This window comes from Alexandromys fortis, unplaced genomic scaffold, assembly GCF_014885135.2.
Source record: "Alexandromys fortis isolate MF-2015 unplaced genomic scaffold, M_Fortis_MF-2015_v1.1 scaffold_192, whole genome shotgun sequence".
Lineage (NCBI taxonomy): Eukaryota > Metazoa > Chordata > Mammalia > Rodentia > Cricetidae > Alexandromys > Alexandromys fortis.
Genome location: NW_026068071.1, coordinates 1,892,666 through 1,902,889, shown reverse-complemented (window position 1 = coordinate 1,902,889; position 10,224 = coordinate 1,892,666). Strand labels below are relative to the sequence as shown.

The 10,224-nt window shown below is 40.0% G+C and overlaps 1 protein-coding gene across 7 annotated transcripts in view; it reads right to left on the bottom strand.

Moving 5' to 3' along the window:
• Nucleotides 1-10,224, bottom strand: part of Arhgap6 (Rho GTPase activating protein 6) — a 508,986-nt gene that overhangs the window by 7,241 nt on the left and 491,521 nt on the right. For all 7 annotated transcript variants that reach the window (XM_050121031.1, XM_050121029.1, XM_050121028.1 and 4 more), the window contains one exon: nucleotides 1,302-1,579. In XM_050121031.1, coding sequence (XP_049976988.1) covers nucleotides 1,302-1,579 — 278 coding nt within the window. The remainder of the gene's footprint in view (nucleotides 1-1,301; nucleotides 1,580-10,224) is intronic.

Genomic DNA, 10,224 nt, shown 5'->3' with positions numbered 1-10,224 from the left:
CCCACGGTAGAAAGTAAATAATGGTGTGAGACAGAATTCTAAAAGACAAAACAAAACTAAAAGTCCTTGCCAACATCTTGAGCACGGAAGGGGGAACACGTAGAAAGGAGCACGTAGAAGAAGCTCTATTTTGGTTATGCTTAATCTTGATTTATGTCTGGAACCCTGAGTGGGGTGATGTAATGCACCTAACAAGTTCTTTGATCTGTTTTGTACAAAAACTGAAGCTTTACAGAAGTAAAATTGCAGCAGATTTTCACTACACAGTGTGTCTGTCTGTCATTTCCCTTGCATCGTATCCTGACTATCCTATCCTTCACCTTGGTCCCCCGTGGGTGGTGGTCTCCGAGAGGGACGGTCCGCGGCACCTACTGGCATCAGCAGATTGGTTCCTGTGTGTGTTTCTTTCTCCTCCCTTTTCCCCAAACCAGAGCATATGTAGTAACGGAGCAAGATGCTCTAGTAGATGTCTTAGCCAGCTCAAGTTTTCCTCCTTCCAAGGCTATGCTGGAACTATCATTAGGACTTGGAATCAGAGGTCTACTGGATGTCTCCACATGTTTGTTAGTTTCTGGGAAGTGTGCCTTGTTTCATTCCTTAGAGGAGATCATGAGACAGACCAAATGCATAGTAACAAAATATCAGAAGTGCCTACAAGGTTAGGGTGCACAGATTAGCCAGGGATTATTCCATGCTAAGTGTTGCCATAACAACTGCATGTAGATTCATTGATGAAATCCAATACATGAGATCCATAGGTACCATTCTTAGTTATCAGGAGTCCATAGGCCTCCGTGGAGATTGATTATTCTTTCAAGATCCTGCAAGCTAGAAGTGGCAGGACATTCTTTTGACTTTTAGTCTGGGGTTTTCGTCACTGCCTGGTTCTAGATATTGCATTGTTATGTGATAGGGTCAGAACCTTTTCTTTATGAAGGTGATAGAAATCAATTGAGTGACATCGTAGACCAGCAGCTATGCAATGCAAATCCACCAGCAGGGGCGTAGACTCCCCTGGATATTAAAAGGAGAAAGTAAGTTGGGAAAATGAGTGGCTCCTTTGGGCATTCGCTCACTTGACAGATATTTGAGAATCGGAAGTTGTAGAGACCTTCTGCAACAACATCGGGGCCACCATTCTTTTCTCCTATCTTGAGCATGTAGCAGACACTCAGTAAATGTTCTTTGAATTGAAGAAACATCAAACAAAGGCCCAATGAAGAAGGTCCAAATTGACCCACCCCATGTAACATGCCACAAGAGGGCAGATATTTGAGCTGTCACAGCCAGGCTTCAGTTACCTTTTCCAAGCCTTGGTCCTGGAGAACTTTCTCTTGACTTCGACTTTGGCGATGGCAAGTGGCCCACCAATGTATACTGCTCTGGCACTTTATAAAGTTTCTCCGAGCCCCCCCGGGCCCTGTCCTCTTGCATAGCCAGCAGGGAGCGCTCAGACAGCACTGGGGAGTTGTTGTCATAAGGGGAGATGTCTCCGCTGGAGGCTTTGTTGGAATCTGTAGATGAATGCCTCCCTCCCAAGGAAAAGGAAACGTCCTCCGACTGCAGCATGTCAGGGCTCCTGGCATAAGACAATTAGAGGTCTGTAAGCATGGTTGGATTGAAACATCACTCAGCTGCCAATGGCAGATTCAAGGACATGGACATGGAGGCTGAAACAAGAAGACTGAGCAATGCACCAACACATCTCCATCAATAATGTGAAAGCATTTCCATAAAATGACCACACGATGGCACTAAAACACAACAATGTCAGCCTGCAAACGATGAACTAATGATCTGCTGTAGTTGCCAAAGCTCAACCAGCAGAGAGCAGTAAAACCTAACCAATGTTAGAAAACAAAGGTCAACTAGAAGGGTGGAGACACACAAGCCTGTGTTCGCCAACACTGCTTGCTGGTAGCCTTGGCGAATAAAATGTAACAGCAATAAAATGTAACAGATTTAACAGAAACAGGACACAAACGGAGATGGAGCCTTGTCAACACCTTGCATTGCTACAGCGCCTAAAACGGAGTGATGCCTGATTAAAGTTAAGAGTTAAACCCTGGGAAGGACACTATCTATTAAACAAGGAAAAGAAAAATAACCCAGATGACTCTTTTTTGCCTTTTTCAGTCTCTGAATTAAAAATAACCCAGACTTACAGTTTAATGTGGTTTTAAGAAAAACTTTTCTTTTCCTGCGGCATATTTAAAAAATCAATGTATTCTTCCTGTGATGAAGGCAGTGATATTACGGGTGTGACTATATGTTTTTGTATGAAAAGGCGGCTAAAAATATAAATACATGGCAGTCATTAAGAACCCAGTGTATTTAAATACACTGAACAGGAATTTGCAAGGCAAGAGGATTTCTGCTGAATAATCTATGGCATTATCTCACATACTATTATCATATGCACATATGAGTTGTCATAGCAACAGAAATAACAGTGAACATGTAAATGGAACAGGAAAATGAGAATACCAGGAACATGTGAACTGGGCAAAGTCTTACCTGGAACCATCTTTATTTTCTACCTTCCTCAAAACAGTGGCCCTGACATCTTAAAGGGAAATGATCAAAGATTGATTAAAAGTTTCACAGTGTGCTTCTGCCTCCCCCTCCCCACCCTATTTGCTTCTCTTTACTGCTCTTTGCTTTCCATTTGCTACAGTTATCAAAACAAGTCCTTTGCGGTCCTAACGAAGGTAAACACACAGTGCAATCCTCTCCTAGCCAAAATGGTTTTTGTCATGCAAAATGAAGGAAGTGGATTCATAGGGACCTTAGCTTTAGCTTAGGCTGCCAGCAAGGGTGAGTACCCAGGGGAAAAAACATCCTGACACTTGTGATATGTCATGCCTGTCACTGAAGTAGCCAGACTCTGGCACTTTTGCTAAGGACATTTCCTACCCACATAGACCTCTGCTTGCCTTCTCTTTGAACTGCTATCACACAATCTTATGGGCAGGAGCCAAAGGACAGCCATGAGGATAATTTTCCAGACGTGTGGGCCTCCAGTAAATTTGAAGGGAAAAGCAATCAGAAGAACTTAACTGTTTCTGCTGGAAAGGCGTGGTGTATACTAACAACCGCGTATAATTAAAGGGAAAAATATTTCCTTAATTCTAGGTAGGGGAGCACAAATTCAAACAGACTGGACAGTTGCTATTGTCATGAGACATGGCTTTTCTTGGGAAAGGCTTGTTATACACATGAGAAGAAGTGAATGCATTAAGCTAACACAGACTTCAGCTCAGAATCAGAACAACTATAGATATTATTCAGCTAATTTCATTAGTTTCCATTGCTTAGTTGATATTTTCTTTCCAGCCATTAATGAAAATGCCTTCGCTCTATTCGATCAGAATAAGTCATGGTTGTATACCTAATAGTGGAAAACCATAGTCTTTTTAATGGGATATTTTAAGGAGTGTCCAAGTTATTGCCTAATTCGTGAGCCCAACTGAAACAATGTATAACTTGGATTTTGCCTCCTCTTATTTGGAGGAGAGTTTTGGAAGTGGTCACATCTTAATTCATAGATACCATAAACATTTGGGCTCAAGTCTTACACATATCTTCCCAAAAATGTAGAAGAGAAAGATCCAAATGTTCATTCAGCCAGGAGTAACGGGCATAAATGAGAGACCACAGGGAAGTCATCTCTCTCAAGTCTTCATATTGGGACGATTATAGGTTTCCACAGTAGGAGTGGGTTTTTCTTTTACCCTGTGTAACCGTGAGGTCCTAAGAAATACTGCATTTCTGCCTGCCATGAGGGCTAAAAGGCTCAGAGGACATGGTGCCCTGTATGAGCTGCCACGTGGACACTTACAGGGCGTCTGTATATTTTATACCACAAACTAAGCTTGTCACCCTTCCCATTGTTTTCCTTCTTGCCACCTCTCAGATTCCTTTCGAGGATGCTGTTCCACTATACATACTTTTTCAACATGCCTCCGACACTTGTAATGGACCTGGCGTGCAGGCGGGAATTATACTTACATTGCTTTTTGGGGGAAGTGCAGAACAGGCAATATCATGTTTAATGGTTTGGTGAGAAGAAAACAAAACAAGGGTGATCAAGAATAATTGAAACATTAGCTCCTGTTGCTCTACCACTGTTTCTTCCATGTTTATTGCTTTGATTGGATCTGACCAGATCAAAAGGAGAGGGGCCTTGTCCCTTTTTGGTTTACCCCCATTGGTACATTCCAGCCAGGGAAGTAGGTACCATAGAGGAAGTGGGTACATATGGGAAGCCCCTTGTAAAATACATGGTGTGCTGCTTTGGACTGTGGAAAGAGTAACATCTATTAGAGTTCCTTATATGGAAGGCCTTGCACGTAGGGACTCTAGACTGTCTTTGTTCCTGGTCTGAGACCAGAAACAACCAAGAGCAACAGGTAGTTGGCAAAATAGCTTTCTGTCGAGTAGTCCAGGCAATAAGGTTTGGACTCCCTGTAAAATTTATTAAACTCATGCACTTGGTGTTGCAGATTAATAATAAAAGGCTATGTTTTATACTTTTAGTTAATGACCATGTTAAATGTTTAAAGTATCCTTTTCATTTTATTTTCTCAGCAGAAATGAGGGAGGTGTAGCCAAATTTGCTTAAGAACCCACCTCGAAAGAATTCTCAAATTGAGACAAACACCCTCCTCTTTGGAATCTCAGAAACAAAACGAAAGGGCCTCAAAAGTCTTGTCTCTGATTTGCATATAGGATCTTCACCTTTAAGAGACCTGTTCTAAGTAAACATTAAGATAGATGTGTATTTGTTTACAGAGAAGACTTGCTTCCATGAGGGTTACAGTTGCTGAGGCATTGTCTCTGAAACATGGTGTGGCCTTTCTATGGTTTTGAATCTTAACAGACTGTTGGCTGGACAAGTTGCTAAGTGATGTGGTTTTGAATCCAAATGTGTCTAGCTCCTGTACTTTTCATAGTTAGTGTACAGCAGACTGAGGTTAGGGGCTTTGAGTAGATGGGTTGCCAGACAACATGGGTTTGTCTCTAAGCTGGGAGATAATTTAATTAGATAATTAAATCCCAGGACCGACCCCAGCATGCATGGCCAGCCCTAGCTAACCAAACAGGAGATGGACATGGAGAGGGAATCAACATTCTCACCCTTAGCTGCTCCCTCCAGGTCAAGGTTTAAGCAGGCCGGCCGAGGACTGCGCGCAAGCCTGCGCTGCAGCTGCTGCCGGCTTTACAGAACTGGTTCTGTGAATAAAGGAAGAACTCCAGTTCAGCCCTCAGTGTGGCTGCCCAACCCACTGCTGAGCTAGCTCGCTGAGAAGCACAGAGATTTCAAATGTGTTTTGTCTTCATCCACGGCTCAATCACTCAGTCAATAATCCTCAGACAGCTTGAATGCAAGGTTTGTATTCATCTCAGAAACTTATTAATTGCCCCAGGAAGTAATCCATTGTCACAGAAGCCCTGAAATTATGGAAATTCCCACATCAACTGTGCATAGGGCTGCAAAGCTTCCCTTGGGATAAAAGCACTGCTCCAAAGAGGTGCTGATACAAATCTCACCTCTCTACCAGAGGGTAAAGTCAATACTGGTTGATAAATATCAGGCGATACCTCTCCCCACTACTGTTTTTTTTTTTTTTTTTTTTTTTTTTTTTTTTTTTTTTTTTTTTTTTTTTTTTTTTTTTTTTTTTTGAGGCAGGGTTCCTCTGTATTTTTGGCTGTCCTGAAACTCTAGAGTTCAGGCTGGCCTCGAACTCACAGAGATCAGGCTGCCTCTGGCTCCTGAGTGCTGGGATTAAAGGTGTGTGCCACCATGCCCATGCGCATCTCACTTCGTTTTAAATCCTTATTAATATCCATTGTATGGTGTTATGGTGCCTCAGTGACAGGTGAAGGTACAATAATGCTGTCCATATTATTTTTAGTTAGAGCATGCCTGACAAGGCATCTTTGAATAAATATTTTTTTCAAAGTGTAAAAAGGCTAAAGATCTAAGTAAAGACATTAGGATGATGGGAGGATGGGATAAAAACCTTCTTCCACCCCAGATAGCTCTATCCCTGAGACTTACTTCTATGTTCTCAAATCCTTCATTGGAGAATTTCATATTACACTAAAAATTTTCCCTAAAACTCTGCCGGAAAAAAAGATGCATTTTTCACAATTTCCAGGGCACTAGAATGAAGGGAACATTGAAGTCACTGGCTACTGCTAGACAATAGAATTCTTTGCTGTAATGCCACAGGTAAAGTCAGATTTTGGAGCATTCTGATTTAGCAAATTATAGAAAAAGAAAGGCAGAAATCATAACCTATTATGTGCCAGCTCACAGACTGGTAAAAGATGACTTTATTGGGAACACTGATTGGTTAAAATGAATGATCCCCATGGTTCTGATTTGATAAGCTGAACAAAATACCACAAAAGAAAACTCATCACCTTTTTTTTTATTGTTTTTATTGAGCTATATATTTTTTCTCTGCTCTCCTCTCTTATATCCCCTCTCCTTCTGCTCTCTCCTATGATCCCCACTCTCCCAATTTACTCAGATCTTTTCTTTTGCTACTTCCCATGCAGATCAGATCCATATATGTCTCTCTTAGGGTTCTCATTGTTGTCTAGGTTCTCTGGGATTGTGAACTGTAGGCTGGTTTTTCTATGTCTAACAGCCACTTATGAGTGAGTACACACTATATTTGTCTTTCTGGGTCTGGGTTACCTCACTCAGTATGATGTTTTTAGCTCCATCCTTTTGCCTGCAAAATTCAAGATATCATTTTTTTCTGCTGTGTAGTACTCCATTGTGTAAATGTACCACATTTTCCTTATCCATTCTTTGGTTGAGGGATATTTAGGTTGTTTCCAGGTTCTGGCTATGACAAACAATGCTGCTATGGGCATAGTTGAGCATATGTCCTTGTGGCATGATTGAGGATCCTTTGTATACATACCCAAAAGTGGTATTGCTGGGTCTTGAGGAAGGTTGTTTTCTAATTTTCTGAGAAACAACCCTACTGATTTCCAAAGTGGCTGTAATAGTTTGCACTCCACACAGCAATGGAGGAGTGGTCCCTTTACCCCCACATCCTTTCCAGGATAAGTTGTCATCAGTGTTTTTGCTCTTGGCCATTCTGATGGGAGTAAATTACATTTCTCTGATGGCTAAAAATGTTAAGCATTTTCTTAAGTGTCTTTCAGCCATTTTCAACAGACTCCTCTGTTGAGAGTTCTTTGATTAGGTCTGTACCCTATTTTTTATTGGATTATTTGTTATTTTGATGACCAATTTTTTTTTCAGTTTTTTGTATTTTTTGGAGATCAGCCCTCTGTTCAATGTGGGGTTGGTGAAATATTTTCCCATTCTGTAGGATGCCATTTTGTCTTGTTGACTGTATTCTTTGCCTTACAGAAGCTTTTAATAAAAGGGAGGTCCTGTTTAATGGTTTCTCTCAGTGTCTGTGCTACTGGGGTTATATTTAGGAAGTGGTCTCCTGTACCAATGCTTTCAGGTATACATCTCACTTTCTCTTCTATGAGGTTCAGTGTGGTTGGTTTTATGTTGAGGTCTTTGATCCATTTGGATTTGAGTTTTGTGCCTGGCAATAGATATGGGTCTATTTTCATTCTTCTACATGTTGATATCCAGTTATGCCAACACCATTTGTTGAAATGCTTTCTTTTTTCCATTTTGTATATTTTGCTTCTTTGTCAAAAATCAGGTTTTAGTTGGTGTGTGGATTGATGTCCATGCCTTCAATTTGATTCCATTGGTCTTCCTGTCTGTTTTTATGCCAATACCACACTGATTTCAGTACTGTAGCTCTGTAGTAGAGTTTGACCTCCAGATGTTCTTTTATTGTACAGGATTGTTTTGGCTATCTTTGGGTTTTTATTTTTTCATATGAAGTCGAGTAGGACCTCAAGAACTATAATGAATAGATATGGAGAGAGTGGACAACCTTGTTTTGTTTCTGATTTCAGTGGGATCATTTTCAGTTTCTGTCCATTTAGTTTGATGTTGGCTGTTGGCTTGGTGTATATTGCCTTTATTATGTTTAGGTATGTTTCTTGTATTCCTGCTCTCTCTAAGACCTTTATCATGAAGGGTTGCTGTATTTTATCAAAGGCTTTTTTAGCATCTATTGAGATGATCATGTGGGTTTTTTTTCAATTTGTTTATATGGTGGATTACCTTGATGGATTTTCGTATATTGAACCATCCCTGCATCTTTGGAATGAAGCCTACTTGGTCATGGTGGATGATATTTCTGAGGTGTTCTTGGATTCGGTTTGCCAGTCTTTTGTTGAGTAATTTTGCGTCAATGTTCATGAGTGAGATTGGTCTGTAATTTTCTTTTTTAGTAGTGCCTTTGTGTGGTTTGGGTATTAGGGCAACTGTAGCCTCATAAAAAGAGTTTGGCAATGTTATTTCTGTTTCTATCGTGAGGAACAATTTGAGGAATATTGATATTAGTTCTGCATTAAAAATTTTGGTATAATTTTGAGCTGAAACCACCTGGTCCTGGGCTTTTTTTTTGGTTGGGAGATTTTTGATAACTGTTTTGATTTCCTTAATGGTCATAGATCTATTTACTTTGCTTATCTTGTCTTGATTTAATTTTGGTAAGTGATATCCAGAAAATTGTTCATTTCCTTTAAGTTTTCCAATTTTGTGGAGTACAGGTTTTTGAAGTATGCCCTGATGATTTTCTAGATTTCCTCAGTGTGTGTTATTATGTTCCCCCCTTTTTTTCTTGTTTTGTTATTTTGAGTATTCTTTCTCTGCTTTTTGTTTTCTTTGGTAAAGGTTTGTTTATTTTGTTGATTTTCTTGAAGAACCAACTCTTTTGTTTCATTGATTGTTTGTATTGATTTCTTTGTTTCTATTTTGTTGATTTCAGCTCACAATTTGATTATTTCCTGCTATCTAGTCCTCCTGGGTGAGTTTGCTTCTTTTTGTTCTAGAGTTTTCAGGTGTTCTGTTAACTCATTAGTGTGAAAAATTTCCAGCTTCTTTATGTAGGCATTTAGTGCTATGAACTTTCCTCTTAACACTGCTTTCCTTGTGTTCCATAAATTTGGGTATGTTGTATGGTCATTTTCATTGAATTTTAGGAAATCTTTAATTTCTTCCTTGACCCATTGATGATTTAGGTAAGCATTGTTTAATTTCCATGTTTTTGTGGGCTTTCTGGAATTAGTGTTGCTGTTGAATTCTAATTTTAAGCCATGATGATCTGATAAGATACATGGGGTTATTCCTTTTGTACCTGTTGAGATTTGCTTTGTTACTCCGTATGTGGTCAATTTTTAAGACGGTACCATGAGGTGCTGAGAAGAAGGTAAATTCTTTTCTGTTTGGATGGAATGTTCTATAGATATCTGTTAAGTACATTTGAGTCATAGCGTGTTAGTTCCCTTATTTCTCTGTTAATTTTCTCTTTGACATACCTGCCCAGTGGTGAGAGTGGGGTGTTGAAGTCTCCCACTATTTGTGTGTGGAGTTTAATGTGTTATTTAAGCTTTAAAAGTTTTTCTTTTACATATGAGGGTTCCCTTGTATTTGGGGCATAGATGTTCAGTATTTAAATTTCCTGTTGATGGATTTTTTCTGTGATTTTAGTTTGAAGTTTATTTTGTTAGATAATAGGATAGCTACACTCACTTATTTCTTAGGTCCCTTTTTTGTGTGTTTTTTTTTAAATATAATTTTTTTATTGAAAAAAAAAGATTTCCGCCTCCTCCCCGCCTCCCATTTCCCTCCCTGTCTCCCTTTTCCCCCCCCCTCCCTCCCCTCTCCCCCCCCCCCCCACTCCTCTCCCCCTCCCTCTCCAGTCTGAGGGGCAGTCAGGGTTCCCTGCCCTGTGGAAAGTCCAAAGTCCTCCCCGCTCCATCTTGGTCTAGGAAGGTCCATTTGATTGAAAAAAAATTTCCAACCCTTTGGAGTGTGTTTCTTGTATGTAACAGAAGGGTGGGTTTTGTTTTTGTATTCAATCTGTTAGCCTGTGTCTTTATATAAGTGAGTTTAGTCCGTTTATATTAAGGGATATTAATGACAAGTGATTGCTAGTTCCTGTTATTTTAGTTTTCATTGTTGGTGATAATATTATGTGTGTTTTTGCTTTCTTTAGGATTTGCTGTTGTGAGATCATCTATTGTCTGTGTTTTTGTGGAGGTAGCTAATTTCCTTGGGTTGGAGTTTTCCTTCTAGTACTTTGTGTACAGCTGGGT